Below are 17631 nucleotides of genomic sequence, written 5' to 3'. Positions count from 1 at the left end.
CGCACATGACCTAGAATAGAAATAAAATAGACAGAGATACCGTTATCCCACTGAGAGAGCTGCACAGAGATTACTCTTTACAGATGGTGACAGATGGATGAGAAGTTACAAGAGATGACAAGAAGGCAGCTTCTGGTGTTGTTTGATGTGTTCGATGTGTAGCGTCTTTGCTTTTGTGATTGTGAGTTTGCACAAGGTCCGTGTGTGTTTCACTGTTTTGGGAGCGGCAAAGAGAGAAATGTTGGGAATTGGGTTCGAGATTATTTTTCGCAGCCACTATGCTGGCATGTGTGTGCTTGTGTCACACTGCATAGTAGCATACAGACTCAGGATTAACAGTGACATCAACACACCATATTATGTCTGACTCTTGGCTGCATCAGTCATACGGGCAGTTGAAAGACAAAGGCGCGTTCAATATTCTACCCTCAGTCAGGTCAAAATCTAATTCGGGGAAATCAATAGCCTCTTTTTGGCAGAAACAGAAAAAGAATGTCCAAGAGGACAGAAGTGCTGACTGGGATGCTGAGAATATTTGATTGTTTTGTAAATTTGCAGGTTTTCTATCCAAACAAAAAACTGATTACCACAACTTCAACCAGAGAAGAAAAACGTATCACGCAGTAAATCCCTAATACATTTATACCTTGTGGCTTAAAATGCAACAGACCTGCCAACTGACTTTGGCTGCAAAAATGAGTCTGTAAGCTCCAGCTGGGTGCAGCACACAGTGTCCAGTCAAGCCCTCCCCTGGCAACTTTATTAAAATTCCTTTGTCACTTGTTTGCCATCATTTAATTTGATACGCATGGTGTTTGTCATTATGTAGCGCCCTGCAGCCCTCACAGGTCACCTTTCCGTGGCTCGCTGAACCCTGCGGATCACAACAGAGCTGGACTTCAGGGTGGCTCTCAGTCCACTCCCAATACCCCTAAGGTCAGAACTCGTACATACTCATGTGCTGTACCTTGACATACAATATACTAATGTAACATCTGTCAGAATCAAACGTTAATGGATACTGCAATCTTTTGTCTTAAATCACACTGCTTACAGAAAGAGCGGCTGCGCAGGGAGAGAAGAACTGCATCCCCAGGTTGTGGATCCCCTGTGAGAAGATCGGAATCCCCCGCAAGTGTCACAAGGCACTTGGCTTCCCCTACTACCTCTAAGTGAGATTATTTGTTTGGTGAACGGTGGGCAAATGTGGCTGTCAGCAGGGACCATTACCTTGTTCACACAGCATTATTTAAAAAAAAAAAAATATATATATAATATATAATTTTTTTGTCATTTCATTCTTTAGGGAGACACTATGGGCTAGACATAGTTTTTTATGCACTGGTCAATTTTGAGGTTTTGGTTATTTTGCCTCCATAACATGTGAAAAGTACACATCCAAAATACACATTTATTTATGGTGTTTATTTAACTTAAGTTAGCTTAACTAACACTTATATTGGTTCTAGCTAACTATCTATTTGCACCTGTAGCTTTCTCCTAAACTCGCCAAAAGTGAGCATTAGATAATGCCTCATTTGCATATTTAAACATTCTATTTCAGAAAACTTCTAATACAAAAAAGAATTGTCTTAATGTAAGTAATCAACTGGGTAAGTTTCAAGATGATATCTCTTGGTTAAATTGTATAACCCTATTCACCTGTAATGTCCTGCAAAATGTTGTTGTGAAATTTTACAATACATCTTTAAAGACTGTTTTCTCAAAATGAGTTTTTTCTCATACTCTGAGCCAGAAATCTCCACTTCAGTAGCACTTACATACACCAAATGTTCTAGTTTCATTTCTATCTATATTCTGAAGGTTTTTACAGAGGGGTTTGATCATATATCATTCATAGCCTTTACATCTATATTACTGGGGAATTTTCATGGTGCTATCTATTAGTTAAAATCTTTACCTGTAGTGTCTCCCCTTAAGCCAATTATCTCTATCTGTGTGCAGGCTGGCATCTAAGATGCGTGCCCAGTCTCCCAGCAATGCACCTCAGTACCATAACTCTCCTACAAGACATCGTCCAAACCTGTCACCTGATGATAGGAAAGCAGAAGACAAGACGGTGGAGAAACACAGTGAACAATCCAAAGCAGAGAAAAAGAATGCCGACATCAACAGCACAAATCCATCTTCACAAGATGAGAAGAATGTCGTCAACACTGAAATCATTAAACCCAGATCTTCTAAAGGTGAAACCTTGGATAGGCATTTCAAAAGTGACACATCTGAAAAAAATCAGTCCCCTGACAGAAAGGACCACATGTCCCCCAAAGTGGATTCCTCTGAGAAGAAGATGCAGAGCAACGCTCAGGATGGAGACAAGAAAAAAGGTGGACTTGAAATGACGGTATTTGTAACCTTACACTAAATCAAGTTTTAGTAGTGCACTGATCTTACACCAGTCTTTCTGTGTGTTTGACAGAATCAGCACCATGCTCGTCCACAGGGAAGGTAGCAGCTGGCACAACAAATGCAGAGGAGGCTACCAGGTTGCTAGCAGAGCGTAGGCGTCAGGCTCGGGCTCAGAAAGAACTGGAAGAGAAAAAGCAGGAACAAGAGGAAGAAGAACGGTGAGTTCATTGAATACATCATGAATTAAAGACTGCACTGAATAGTCTGTGGGGTTTAAGTCTTTAAATGGTTTTAATAAGTGTACGCACCTGCTGATCAGACTAAGGAAAGAGCAGCTGAGGAAGCAACTCGCACAGGAGCAGCGACAGCAGGAGGAAAAGGCTCAGCAAGTGAAGCAAAATGGGAAAAATGAGGAAGATCTTCACAGGTTGAAACAAGAAGAAGACAAACAAAAGAAGGAGGAGCAGGTGCTACAGACCCAGATGAACAAAGAGGTGAGAGTTATTTATAATGTGCCTGGCAGTTGTTTTTGCCCTGTTGTTATAAGTATTGGATTTAGATTTTTAGTACATTTCTTGTGAATTTCAGGAGAATTTTTTGGCATGTTGTGTAAATTGTCTTAACAGAGAGAAAAAGCCCAAGTCGAGGCTCAGGTCGACACAGTGCGTCAGCGGCAAGACAGAGAACTGCAGAAGCAACAAGAAGAAGAGGAGAGGCAACTGAGGAAAAAGGTTATTTTGAACAGACTCAGAACAAACTGCTGACTGCATGTTGCACTTGGAATATTTTAAACTCTGAATTCTGGAAAAAGTACACAGTGATTGAATGTTGACATGTTTTTTTTGCAGAGAATTGAAGAGATCATGAAGAGAACTAGGAAGGGTGAAGCTGACTTGAAGGTACTGTAAGAGATGTCTTCCGTTCTCGTACAGTAGTTCCGCCGCCTTTAAGCACCTGCTGATTATGTCATTTTTCAACTTTAATTTATTAAACCTCTGACTTTCGGTTGTTATTATCTTTATTAAATGTTATTGTTGGTGATACTATGGTTTTGTGTCCTGATTACCACAAATGTTGACTTGATCGTCTCTGTTCTGCATTGAATCAGAAGGAGGAGCAGGTGGAGACAAAGCCCGTCTCACCACCAGGTTAGTATGTTATACAGTCGCTCTGCAAAGACTTACGTTTGCTTGCTGCCCCTGCTTACTTTACCCCTCTCTGTATGCCTTGCAGCTGTAAAAATGCAAACAGGGCATGCATAGTTTATGATGTGATTCATTTATTATCTTATTTGAGCATGCGCAGCGGTAATGCACATTTTTATGAGTTGGCTTGTGTGAAATCTCAATAGGGGACATATGCCAATATTTTTTCCAGCATTCTTGTTATTGTCTTGTTATGCAATAATTCTGAAGCTTTGGCTTTGGCTATTCAGAAGAATGAACAGATATGATCCTTGTCTACATCAACCAAGCAATTTGATCTGTGGGCCATACAATTAAAACCATTTGATGGAGTATTGAGCAGCAGCCAAGGACTTTCCTCTTGGTGCTGATAGGGCACTTTTTACTGTAGAGCAGAGCCATGGGAGCTGACTGTCAAATTAGCTGCTTTTGAAAACGTCCTTGGAAGATTTATTCAGAGACTGCTATGCGCAGTGTGAGCTCACACTTTATTTGGAGTGTCCGGTGTTAATTTTCAACTCATTTGGGTTTTACAATTGAGCCAATGTCAATATTCAGGCAATATTTACTATCAACTTGTCCAGTAAAACTGTTGATGTGTGACATCAAGTTGACCCAAATGAAAATAATTGATGGAAACGGGACAGTCCAAATAAAGTGAAGCCCACTGTGATGTTTTTCATCCTCCACAGGTGAAGTAAAGACTGTTCACACTAATGATCAGTTGACCGAGCAAGCAATCCAAAAGGTTGAGTTTCAGGTTAAAGAACAGGTCTCAGTCAACATGCAGGAATGCGCCGTGGTGAAGAAAGAAGCAGCAGCACAGATTGACAATCAGAAGAGTTTGCAAGTGAAAAACAACACTCATCAAGTGACAACAACACGCAGTGTTCCTGACAAGAGGCCGGACACCAAACACACCACTGAAGAGCATGGCGGCCAACTTACCAGAGAGGGTAAAGCCTGTGTCCTCAAGCAACAGGGAAGAGAGGTGGAAATTAATGTAAACAAGCAGCACAGAGCACATGTTAAAGACCAAATAAATAAAGAGCTGACAAAGCCAACAGCAGATGCCAAAGTCAACCAAAGGGAGGGTGGTATGATGAATGGAGCAGTAAAGGGTGAAGTAAGCGCCCAGAAGAGAAGCCATCTAACTGCTGAGGTAAGCAAACGGCAGAGCCTGCATGTGTTGACAGCTGCTAAAGGAGGGTCCCAGATGGAGGTCATTAGACCCTCTGTGGCACCCCTGCCATTGGGACACCTTTCACCGCCAATCATCAAGCTGGCGCCACTAGATGTGAAGGGTACAGGATCTTGTGATGAGGTGCAGTCCATGGAGGTCAGGTGAGTCATCAGGTAACCCTGCAGTACTGTCCGCATTACACACTTGGTCTTCAAGGACACCAATATTATGAATAAAAAAAAAAAAAAATGTATTATTACATTACAGCCCGGCTTCAAAGGAGGAACTGATTTCCATCCCAGAGTTCTCACCAGTCAACGAAATCCAGCACAGCAGTGTGAGTAACACCCGTGCTCTTGAAGACCTGATGGACCTGACAGGCAGCGTCACCTACCCCAAACTGTCCTCTGGGGGCAACAAAGGCGACTGCAACAAAAACCTCATTGAGGGTGTTGTTAGTCCCATGTCAGACTCAAAACTCATTGGGATGTCGCTTCCATCCTCAAATAAACTTAGCATCCAGTAGTCCTTAATCTCTCTTTTTCTTCCTCTCTCGCTTGCCTTCTCTCTTTTCCCTCTCTCTGTTAAACACACACACACTCACGGGATGTCACATCTTTGAGTGTGTGCCCCCGTGTCACTACATTTATGGGAATAGAGCCATAGAGATTGACTTAAAAAACTATAAACCATGACTTGCAATATAAAGAAAACACATATTATATTCTAATCACATAGCAACTGACCATTGAAAGTAGGCCTCTGTGTCAAATACTCTATCTACCATGTATGTGTGTGCAAGATGAGCACATGTGACAAAGGGTCAGGGAGAGGTTTGTCTGGATGCGTGAAATAATGACAAAAAGACAAAAATCAGGGTTTTAAATATTATAGACATAGAAAACACACTATTGCTAACGTATGGTAATTTTCCCTGCACAGATTCCTCACTGGGGTTCAGTCCCAGTACAGGAGTAACAACAAAGCCTTCTCAGAGCATTGATGACTGCATTTGTACCTCTGTCTTTCCACATGCCCTCTTAAGCCTTTAAATCTAATTCAGTGTGTTGCTGGAAAAGGCATGACTATTTAATTCTCCTGATAGCCTAATTTAATAATATTTCAAAAATGTTCATCCCATGTTATTCATGCATGTGTTGATTATTGATTTGGCTTGAATTTAATGGATTTATTTGGCAAACTAAACTCAGCAGGGCTCCTTTACTCTTCCTATCCCAGCGTGGTCAGACCATGGGATTGTTAACATTTTATATTGAATTGCAATGAGATGATTCCCTTTATGTTTTTTTTAAATCTTTAACTGGGACTTTCTAACTGCATGTTTAGTGAAGAGGATGATTCCAAAGCTGTCATCTTGAATGTTATCCCACATTGAGAAAATCAAGGCATCAATGCAAATGATGGCACAGACCTATACTACATGTTTGTTGCAGACTAGAGTTAATTGCTAACTTGAACTCTACTGCGATTATATAGTAATTGCATTCATGAAGCTGATTTAACTGGCAAGATGCTCATATTTTCAATGATTCCATTGATGAGATGGATTTCCCGTGATGAAAATAGTGACAGCTGAGCAGCTTCATGTCATTTAAAAGGTTTTCTGTAGGTGTGCCTTATATGTAAAGGGTTTCCAAAGCGCAGCGCTAATAGATGCATTAATCTATTCGACATACAGTAACGTAAATAGATTCTAATCAATAGGTATCTGGCTGTTGATGTGTAAGACTGAATTGCACTGAGGCAGGAATGTATGCTTAACAATCAACTTGTGAGTGTGCCCTGTAGCTATAAAATATACTGTTTTTCTCCTTCCATCGTATTGTACAGTGTGGTCCTGTGTAGGAATTATCCAGTGGACTCCTTTAACGTCTTGAGCAATTCATAAAATGATAATTGCAATGTTTCATTTTCTGTCTCTAAATGTGATTTCAGTAGAAATGCCTTATGAGGGACTGATTAGTTAGCGAATTTCTGTGCAAGTCATTTTACAGTCTTCTGGCTGTGTAACTTTTCTGTTTTCCCACTGGGGTTGTTGCGTGTGACCTGTAATACTTGAACCTTGGTTTCAAATGCTTCATCTCTGCCATGCTGCAAAAAAGAACTATGCCAACAGCTTATACACATTATTATGCCATTTATAAAGTGACATTTAGATTATTGTTCTGCAGACAATACATAGCCTGGAAAGACACAGGCTTTTTTAATTGTCTTATGTGAAGTAGCCATATATGTACGTAACATACAGTATTTGAAAGTTAGGATTTGATGTAGGCCTATAGTTTGCACATTCAAACATTGCAGTTCTACATTGACTAAAATGACAGTCTTTTGCAAAGAAGATTGAAACAACAAATGAGTGTAAAGAAGTTATACAGTATATACAACCACTTAAAAAAAGTATTCAAGTTTGCTCATACCCATACAAAACAAATCACAGTCAGCTCAATTCTTTAAGTTATGTAATTACTGTAGACATTGTGCATGGTTAGCATGATCATAACATTGTTATCTGAAACAATAAAATCTAAAACTGGGAATTTTGTGTTTTTGTTTGTGTGTTTATGTGTGTTTGTGTTATTAGTTACCATAGGGAAAGGTCAAAACATGAAGTGAAGAAAGAGATGGAAGACTTCAGAGAACGAGAATGAGACGTACAAAGAAAGAAATCACACAAATAGATTGTTGTTTGCTAACTGCTATATGTAACAACCCCGCAATAAATCCTGTAGCACCCTCATGAATTTCCTGTTTAACTGTTATAGGGAGATGTTGTTTTAAACTTTATTGTCCTTTTGGAGGGTGTAGTTTCTGGTGCGGTTGAATCCTAGTGGGTTACAATGAGAGGTGTTTCTAAACTTCAGCCTACCCTCACTAATATGAACAGGGTGGCTAAAATATGATAAAGTACACTCTCAAAAATGACCTTGAAGCTGAATCAACATCCAAAACAGATTCAACCTAAACTGAACATTATAACCTTCATGTAGGCTACGTGGGACTGATTGCAGGGCTGTTTTATTAGACTGCAATAGTTTAGTAAATTAAAGAAACTTTATTTGTAAACCCAGTACATATAAGTGTACAATAATATATAGTAGAAACACCAACATAAAGCACTTTTGGAGTTGCACAAATAAACAAGAAGACTATGAGACTGTAAAGCCAAAATATACCAATAGGCATCGATTACATAAAAACACTAAAGGACATACACACACATAGGCCTATATTTTTTTCAGAGCTTTTTCTAAAAAAGTAAAGAAACACATTTTTCCTATTGGTGTGTCCACTTGGGTCCAGAATGGGAGAATCGGTAAAACTGACATTAACAACATTTTGAAAAGCATTGTTATTCCAGAGGGAATAGTTTCTAAAACGGTGTAATATTCTTTAGGAGTAATAGGGAGCCCAAATTTACTGAGAAATTCCTTGCAAAACCCATAAACTGTTAATATTAAACCTTGCTGTTGAAAGGCTGATTAATTTACAAGCTATTTCAAACCAGTTCTGAACAATAAGGACTTATTTTTAACAGTGGGTGGGAATGTAGTGAATAAAAGCACTTTGTTGAAAGCATGTTGAAAGACACTGGCCATCCAGCAGTCTACGTAGATATGTAGTACATACTCCGAGGCAGTAGGTGGCGCTTCAGTTTGGCTGACATACGCCGTGTTGTGTTTAAGGGCGAGGGCCGAGCGCCCTATTTGCTTGCGACGAAGAAAAGCAGCTCAACTGTGTCGCAGTCGCACGTACTACCTATCTTTCATCTAAACGACGGTTTGTCTTTGGTAAGTAGTTAGCTAAATTACTGAATTGCACGTATAGGTAGTTAAAGTATAGCGTTTGGTAATTTGTTTTGTCAATCTTGTCGCCAAGATGTACAAATGACTCACAATGTGAATGTCATTTTCCGAGAGCTGCCTTACAAACTAACCCAGGCTAGCTAGCTAAGTGGCCTTAGCAATACGATAAGGTTGTTAGCGTTAGCTCGACCTGCATTTCTTTTTGTTTCCAGCGCTAAATCCAAACCAGCCCAAAACACTGAGGTAACGTTACTTTACTAGCGTCAATGCTGTGCTCGTAGGGTTTGTTTTTACCCTCAGAATAACATATGTCTGGGTCGTGTTATTTCTTTAGATCTGCCAGTTGCTAATACTATAAATGGAAGCACGTCCTGCCCAGATCCCTCACCAGATTTAAGGAGACTGAAACTGAACCCACGGCGACCATAGGAACATGGTCAACCTAAACACGAAGCCCATTTTAATAAGCAACCTTATTTGGTTACAATTTTGATCTTGTCATCTAGTTTGAAATATGCGATATTAAAAAAATAAGCTATTGAACGAGCTCGTACAGTTTCCACCGTGCTCTTGCGTCTGAAAAGGTTAAGTTAGATCCGTGTGTTGAGTAAACTGTTAGGCCAGCTAGACCAATCGACACTGAGGGCGTTTTCACGTTCAGAGTTCGATTGGTCTAATTCGAATCGGTTGATGAGTAACGTTATGTAAACTTGGGGCGTTTTCCCATTGGTTTCGTTTCACACAGAAAAATCAAGCGAACCAAAATCCATCACGTGAGAACGTTTAATTCGTTTATTGGTCAGATGTGTCTATTTGGTGCAAGAAAATATATACTGGAATAAGGTCCTGTGTTCTGGATGCGAATTTAAGTTTCCTTGGATGGCGAAGGAATGTCTCTCCTCTGATTGGCTTACTCTGGTATTTTCACTCACCCCTAACCAGACATGTATAAAGTACTAGAGATCCAGACTTGAGTAAAAGTACAAGTGCTCTATCAAAAAAGTGACTTGAGTTGAAGTGCTCTTTAAGCACCACACTTAAGTGGAAGTACTAAAGTATTCAACATGTTTTGTACTGTACTGTGTTTTGTGTATTGCAAGTAGTTTATTTTAAAATGTACTACTCAAGTACTGAAAGTAAAAGTACAAGTATTGTGTTATGTAGTTATTAAAGAAAGCAGTCAACAGTTTGAATATCATATTGTTTATATTATTTCAAATGTTTAGCCTAAAGGACACTCACAATTCCTTACAAGGAATGATTCCTAACACTTTTATAATTGTAACTGTTGGGATTTTAACCCTGTGAATGCTGGATAATGTGTTTTAGCTGCTCCAGGGCTCATATCAGAGAGCATGAGTCACCAGGTGGAGTTCAGCTTTTTACTTGGTAGTAAGATGGTGCATTACAGGCATACTAGCTAGTAATATGTGTGTTGTACAGTAGAAAGTTAGCAAGCTAGCAAAATACAGATAATAGCAGCTTCACATCACAGGGTAAAACGGTTAACATTCAGTACTCATTGCAGACTGAAACAACTCAGGAATAGCTTAATCTGCTGCAACAATAACTAAATATAAAGAGTACAAACTTACATCGTCTCTGACTTCTGAACAGGCAACCGCCGTAATCAAAACAAACAGGAGGCGATCTCGGGGATTTCTTACGTAAATAACGTAGCCGTAACTACACACACTGTAACCTACACAGTCTCCGTAGCGTGAGGAATTCACAACAGTAACGAGTAACGATGCAGCACATAAATGTATCGGAGTAAAAGTATTAAGCTCATCGAAAATATGTACTCAAGTAAAAAACTTGGACAACTGACTCGGCTTTAGACTACAAGTGTTTTTTTTTATTTTATTTTTTATGAATCTAGCATTATATCTGCTTAAGGCTCATTGTTAAAACTCAATATGGTTTCTTTTTTATCCATAGATTATTCACTCACTTCCAAAGATGGTTCGACCACAGTTTGGACCACCACGTTTGAAGCCCAGGTAACGTTTTGATTATGTAAAGTTGCACTCAGATACTTTGGTGGTATGTTCATGATTAAATCTTTTGTCATGGGTACTATTAGGGATTTAAGCTACATGCTGTCCTCTGTTTTTGCAAAATGATGGTATGTTTAATGTGCCATAGTGTGTTTTGTAATCCACAAATTTCTTCTTCTTTTTTTCTATCTTATCAGACCTTATGGAGATGGTCATGGCATTGGACCTAGTGAAGGGAATTACAACCCTAACTCCAAAAGTCGAAGAGATGTCCAGGGTTACCCAGCAAAGGCCCCTTTTCACTGGAGAGATTCCAGAGGTAGAGGAAGACCCCCAGTTGTCAGAAGAGTACCCCTGATGGGAGAGCAAAGAGAGCCACGTTTCAATCACTGGAGGTCCCAGAATCAGGATTCCTTTCAATCACACCCTCCCAAAATGGAACCACATCATAGCCAGAGGAGGCCTTCTCCATCTCGGCCAAACCGCCCCCCCCATGTCCAGCATCAGTCCTCCCCTCGCAGTCTTGCTCAAGGATCCGTGAGTCAAAGGGGCCCACCTTTCCATGGCCACCCCTCAGGTCAGAGGTCACCCTCCCCAAGACATTTTCGCAACCACCCAGCCGACAGGAGGCCAGGCTCTACACCAGCCTACCAGGGGTCTTTCAGGGGCCCCAAAAGGCAGTCAGGTTTTCAGCACCAGGAGCAGCGGAGTCGAGGCCCTCGTGGGAATTACAGTCCTAGAGAAAGGCCCCATGAGCACTCAGGTCATGGCATGAAGCGCTGGAACGACGCTGGAGCGTTCTCTCATCCACACAATGGAGAACATGGGCCCTCTGGGTCACAGAGGAACCCCAGAGAGATGCATGGGAGAGGCTCATGTCCAGAGAGGTACAGGAGTGAAGCAACAATCCCAGCTGGGTAAAATTAGCTGAAGCTGGCCCAGTCCTCCCAGTCACTGGGGTCGTAATGATTACTCCTACTCTGCCCCAACTCATAATTATTAGAGGGGATTAATGGGTGTCTGATTAAATGTGGTTTCACCTGCCATTGAGAGGAGTTTTACATCTGTAATTGCGCTTTGAAAATGTACTTCTCCTACCTGTTTCTTTCTGTCATGGCATTATGAAGGGGCTGCATTAAGATAAAAGTTAAAAGTTCCACCTCCCACTTAAAATGGCAATGGATCTATCATTGTAATGATTTCTCTATTGTTTGATGGATGTGCAGGTGGTCATCTGAGCAAGACTCCAGGCGGCAGCGTGGTCCGGTGGAGAGGCAGGGCAGCAGATCCAACAGTAGAGAGAGGGCTCAGGATGTCCCTCACCTGCCCCCTTTCAGATCCCCCTCATGGAAAGGAGGTCCATCACCGTCATCTTCCTACCAAAGGGACCCTCAAGAGAGGCAGATGGCAGGACCCCGTAAGAGGAGGATATCGGGCATCAGCATGCCCTCCTCCGACCCTGCACTGGAGCATGGCAATCCTAAACACCCCAGGAGAGAGAGGCCTCAGCTGCTCAGTATTCCCAGGCCATTCGGTGGTAAACCTTTGTCTCTTAGGGATAGAAGTTTCCTGGTTAAGAGCAGACAAGTCGGCGCAGAGTCTCTCATGGGGCTCCGAATACCTCCATCTGTGAAACCCAGGCCTCATCTGGGTGACTCTGCCTCACAAGAAAACTTTAGCTCTGTTCTTGCTATCAGGAAGAAACGTTTCCAGTCAAATGCAGTTCCCCTGAAAAAGCTGGAACCAAGGAGGGGGAAACCACAACAGTCACCCCCCAGAGAAGAAGGCAATGCCAGCAAGTCTTCAAGAGACTCTGATACAGGCAAAGAACAGGTGGAGTCTCGCCGGTCCTTGAACACACACAGGTACGGTATATTCCTTCTAGCACTGTTCGCAGGGGCTTGATGATGATTAGGAGGTCAAGAAACAATGTCTCAATGTGAAGGGGGTGCCAACTGTGGAAAATGGAGATGTCGTGATGAGCTAAATGTGCAACACTGATTCAGTTGATGAGAAACTGCAAAGGTTTTCAAATACCTCCCTGTCTGCGTGCCTATGTTTCAAAAATATCTTCCTATGACGTGGGCCGAAGAGAAAGTGCTAAGTTACGCACCATATCGATAAAGCCAACCTGTTTTAAACCTGACAAATGTTTAATACCCTTGATGAAGAGTGTGGAAAAATTAGTTTGTCAGCATTACGCTTGAAACAAGTGCTCTTCAGCAGGTTGTGAAGACCCCTTCATCCTCGTTAAAGAACAAACGCAATTTGAAGCTGAAGTTCCAACAAGTATTGTAAAACTATACTGTATCTGAAGACGTGAAGAGGACTGCACCTAAAATGCCTAAACTGAAAGTGCTGTGCTGCCCCTTTGGAATTATTGGCAACATGGACCATGGGAAAAGAGATGCTTTAAATGAACGTCCAACAAGCAGCATGTTTGATCATGGGATGTACAAAACCAAAGCTGGTCTGAGCTGTGACACTTTGTTTTACTTTAAATATAATCACAACGTCAAGATGGATGACGGTGATTGTTGATGACAACAGAAACGACGAAAGCCAGAAAACGATGAAGAGGAATTTCTGTTGAAGGAAATAAGCGGCCGCCATCCGTTATATGACAAAGTGCACATGCATTCATGATAAATTAACCGATACAAACTCCGATGCGGATTGATATTTCTGACTCCATTGTTTATGCACATCAAATTAACAATAATGAAGCCTCTTTTTATAAAGTCCCAAGGTGGTTACACTAGACTTTAAAAATAGCTTAAAGCCAAGACAAAGAATTGGCAAACAATTGATCTTTTTTGACACTATTTCAATCACCATATTCAGGATCATCATAGACCCGGAGTAATGCCCAATTTGTGTGTTACGCAAAAGTGAAATTTGGAAGTGGAAATCTCGTTCTAGCAGTGTGCAAAGTAGATTAACCCCGGAAAGATTGGCTCATCAGAGTAGAATACACGATTCTGCCGTGCCGTGTGAAACCTTGTTGATGGTCATCATTCCCATTCAGCAGAACGAAGAGGAGTCAAACTACAACTTACACTTCATACAGTGCATTAAAATAGTGGGGTCTTCTGCTTCTCTGCACTCATGAGAACTTCAAGGACACATTAAGACATTCATCAAGCATCAGCCTTGCCAAGTGTTTTGATGAAATGCACCAGAGATTGTAAAGTCAACTTTTGCAGAAGTCAAACCTGTGACCGTAAAGCAACTATTTGGCCACCTCTATTGTAATCATATTGACAATGCCTGCAGTAAAACGGGCATTGATGTGTCATTTTAAATCCCTGGGAACAGATAATATATTAAGTTGCTGAGAACACGAGGCTCTACATCCGACACAATTGACAAGACCCAAATGGGGAAACGAGATGAACCAGAGAGAATGGATTTCAAAGATCAGAACAAGAAATGAGGAGTGGCCAGAATTCCAACTTTATACTACATGGGGACAGAAGCAAGACCAGTTTGGTACCACCTTGTTATATTCTTAATGTGAATGCATTTGGTCTAAATCCACAGGTCAGGACAGCATGTGCTTGGGTCAGTTCCTATGTCTTATCTGACCTGTGACCTAAATGTAATAAGAGGTGCGCATCATCAGCCTGAGGGAAATCAGAATATTCAGTAGCCGCTTTACAAGGCTAATGCAGCCAAAGTCCACAGCACCTAGAGTCTCTAACCCAAACCCTGCATATGTCAACCTGCATGACATTGCCTAGTATGATGGAAAAAAGATGTTCTCAATCAATTCCCGGCACTTAATCCCACTGTAACTTAAAACTACTACACGAAGAGGACACTGCTAGCTCATTGACTGTACCGGAACAATCAGAGGATCATCTTTGTTAAATCCCTGCCTATTCCTAAATCATGCCCAACGCCCCAGATGTTAAGAAGATCAGGAGATGTGAAAGAAGAACAGGAGAGGTAAAGGAATAGAAGTCTCACTTGTGGGCACTGCAAAGCCATTAGTCGGTGGCCTTGTTCGTGGGCAGACAAATACTGGATCATCTCTTAAAACCACTGCACAGCTATGGAGAATAAGCTGTAAAGCTGACATAATCAACAGCCTGGATATGTTCAGCCATTCACTTCAGAACTACAGGTGTCTCCCAAGAATTACATTTTGTGAAACTCTTTGGATGACAATGATTGAAGACAACTAAAGGACCTAGGAATGACCTGATGACAAAACCTTGAGAAGTACAGTCCGACGGTCAAAGCAAGACAGTGTGCTTCTGAGAGAGGGATGATAGAAGATTTGGTATCTTAAAGTTGTCTCCAAGATTTTCCTGCTCACTTCGATCACTGAGTAAATGAAGAGGGCTCAGATTGAATCAGGGTACAAAAATAGGAGTAAAGAAGCATGGACATTCCATGGTTTTTGTAAGTACCCATGTGATGCGTGACTTTGTGATAATTTGTCTGCCTGCAAAACAGTGCTGTTCATTACTGGTTTAAATTGCATTATTTCTAAAAGTTGACAGGGTGATTATATGTTTTACTTGCAATCTGTTTTCTTTTAAACACTGTGATAACTTGAATGACGTGATGTTAATATATCCAGGTCACATTAAGATGTCCATACACTGACATAAGCCTTACATGACACTGGTATAGGAATGCTGATGGCATTAACACTGCTTCCATGATCTCTCCCCAGATCTTCTCCCATAGAGAAACGTGACCTTGTTATTTTGTCCCACTGGCCACCTGGGCCGAGCTCCTCCTCTAAGGACGGCTCACCGACGAAAGATCGCAGCCCAAAGCAAAAGAATGGTAAGGCAATTTTTTTCTTGCGTATTATTTTGTAAGGGGAATCCAGAGGCCGGTATCTTATTATACAAATTGTTTTGATAACTCATATAAGCTTCAGCTACGGAGGTTTATCATCTTATCTTTTTTTTTCTTTTGTAGAACGCAGTTCAGGTCAAGGTGCCACACCAAACAGCCGACTATCAAAGACGAATGATTCCAGATCATTGCCTGAAGACCGAAGACGGGGATTTATGGATAAGAGGGTGTTTAGGTACATTTCATACAATCTGTATTTCTCAGTGTTTTGAAACAAGGTTCTAATTCATTAGCAAGTGCAGTGTTATCCAGTAGGTCAAATGCAAGCTTTATGTAGAGCGTGTCCTGTTTTTGATGTTCCTTTGCTCTTTGTAGGCCATTTAATATGATGCAGGACAACCAGAGAGCCGGGAGGCCCTTTAGGGGACCAGGACCCATGCAGGTGAGTGAAACATTTATTGGTAAGGGTGTGCAGAGCTTGTGCCTCTGTAAATGAAAATTCACAAAGAATTACCGCCGTAAATGTGGTTACAAGCAAAGCCTACATGTTTCAAAATTTGAGAGCTATATTGCAGTTTTGAAAGGTTTCATTATGTTGAAGTAAAGCAAATATGAATAAATGAAAAGGAGTAAAATGTCAGAGGTTTCTTCTAAATCATAATATTTTGTACATTTTTTTTTTTTAGCTTCCAGGATGTGTATTGCCTTAATAATTTGAGCTGTACTATCATGTTTGAACTCATTACTGTGAATAACCACTCATGTCAGCTGGCTTGTTGTGGCAGACTACACTGTATTGTTTTAATTTTAGATGGAAATGGAATAAATGAGGGTCATTGCATACTGTATGTACTTAGCCTTCATCGTTGTGTTTTACAGAGACCAAAGTTCACGGTTGGTCCAAGGAAAATGGGCCCTGAACTGTCTGGAAATTTTCGAAGACCACTCATGGTAAGCATACGTCTTCAGAGATCACTCGGTTCCTGCTGGAAAATGTGAAATGGCTCATTGACTATGCTTTCTTAATAACGTTTTAATTTCTTGTGTTTTATAAGGAGAGCTTAGTGCCACGACCCTTTCCAAATCAGAGGCCAGTATTCAGGAAAAGTCACAGTATCATGTCCAAATACCGCACCATGAGAGTAATGCGTCAGCGTCCACCATACAACAGAGGACCCAACCAACAACGCTGGTGATAACCTCTGGTAAGTTTTCATGGTGTGTAGCTGTGAGGTGGGTAGTATGGTGAATTCAATTTGCATGCAGTGTCTTCAAACCGTGTAGTATTGTCCAGCTTCCGTCCAAAAGTAGGCTTATTTGGTACTTTGTATGAGTCAGCTGTGTAGCTGCGCTTGCCATTTATTCACCGTAAAGAAGTCTTGATTATCACAACAAAAAGCAATCTATTATTTACTTAACAAGATCTTCAAGAAATGTTTCAAATGAGGTTTTTTTTCTTGATTTGTAGCACAGGTACCACATTCTGGAGACACGATTCTGGAAAATCTCATCAAGATCTTCTCTGCTGGGTGGACTGCACAAACCCTTCTCTCACTACAATCCCAACCTGCCTGTATATTGTGGAAGTGTTGTTGCTTACAGTTGTTTACTAGTACAAATGTTTCAGTTGCATATTTGTACTGTAGTATAAAGTACTGCAGTACTTTATGTTTTAGATATTTGTAATGTATGGCATTACATGATGCTGTCCTGCTTTTTTTCTTGTGTATAATTATTTGAGAGTTTCTGCTTGTGATCTTGGCAGTCTTCGTTTTACTGAAATAGATTTAGCCTTTTCTTTGTTTACCAGCAGCTATCGTTTTTAAGTTTGTAAAGTCCAAAGAAACGTTTGTAAAAAGACTTATCACGAGATGTCTCCTGTTTGATTAATCATGGTTCTTGATTAGAAACAGCAGTTTGTCTAATGACTCTTAGCTACTACTTGTAAAACTTGTATAATCACATGTTCAGTTCATTGTTTCAGACTTGAAATAAAATCAAATTTAACAAACTTTTTTTGAGTTGTCTTTTCTTTTTTGCTTGTAGATTTGGACAAAGGACAGAATCACTGTCAGTTATGCTGTTTGTAAGAATCATGAAACCTAGAATCCCTATTTATTTTCATACATAGACATAATTGTTCAGATAGCTTTATTCTCTAACTTAAAGAAAATCTGGCTTCACACTGATTTTTTTTTTTTTTCTTGATATATAATGCTTTTATATACAATCATCATCCTTTCTGCTTT

The 17631-nt window shown here is 40.7% G+C and overlaps 3 protein-coding genes across 3 annotated transcripts in view; all 3 read left to right on the top strand.

Annotated features, from left to right (window-relative positions):
- map7d2a (MAP7 domain containing 2a) overlaps window positions 1-3411 on the top strand; it is a 9422-nt gene extending 6011 nt beyond the window's left edge. Inside the window, exons 8-14 of the mRNA XM_078265259.1 lie at window positions 830-936; window positions 1057-1172; window positions 1966-2348; window positions 2441-2588; window positions 2690-2864; window positions 2997-3101; window positions 3219-3411. Coding sequence (XP_078121385.1) covers window positions 830-936; window positions 1057-1172; window positions 1966-2348; window positions 2441-2588; window positions 2690-2864; window positions 2997-3101; window positions 3219-3278 — 1094 coding nt within the window. The 3' untranslated portion in view covers window positions 3279-3411. The remainder of the gene's footprint in view (window positions 1-829; window positions 937-1056; window positions 1173-1965; window positions 2349-2440; window positions 2589-2689; window positions 2865-2996; window positions 3102-3218) is intronic.
- Window positions 3412-3482: 71 nt separating this feature from the next.
- On the top strand, window positions 3483-4904 carry LOC144527331 (uncharacterized). Its single transcript, XM_078265261.1, has 2 exons — window positions 3483-3518; window positions 4247-4904. The coding sequence occupies exon 2, from the start codon at window positions 4339-4341 to the stop codon at window positions 4900-4902; it is 564 nt and encodes a 187-aa protein (XP_078121387.1). The 5' UTR covers window positions 3483-3518; window positions 4247-4338; the 3' UTR covers window positions 4903-4904.
- Window positions 4905-8443: 3539 nt separating this feature from the next.
- Window positions 8444-17394, top strand: LOC144527493 (uncharacterized). The gene is made up of 10 exons (XM_078265549.1): window positions 8444-8549; window positions 10506-10567; window positions 10762-11451; window positions 11791-12429; window positions 15252-15367; window positions 15506-15617; window positions 15758-15824; window positions 16262-16333; window positions 16438-16587; window positions 16851-17394. Exons 2-9 carry the CDS (start codon window positions 10527-10529, stop codon window positions 16576-16578), a joined length of 1878 nt encoding a protein of 625 aa, XP_078121675.1. The 5' UTR covers window positions 8444-8549; window positions 10506-10526; the 3' UTR covers window positions 16579-16587; window positions 16851-17394.
- The last annotated feature ends 237 nt before the right edge of the window (window positions 17395-17631 follow it).

Source organism: Sander vitreus, chromosome 13 (assembly GCF_031162955.1).
Source record: "Sander vitreus isolate 19-12246 chromosome 13, sanVit1, whole genome shotgun sequence".
NCBI lineage: Eukaryota > Metazoa > Chordata > Actinopteri > Perciformes > Percidae > Sander > Sander vitreus.
The sequence above is the reverse complement of the archived record's forward strand: the minus strand, read 5'-3'. Positions and strand labels throughout refer to the sequence as shown.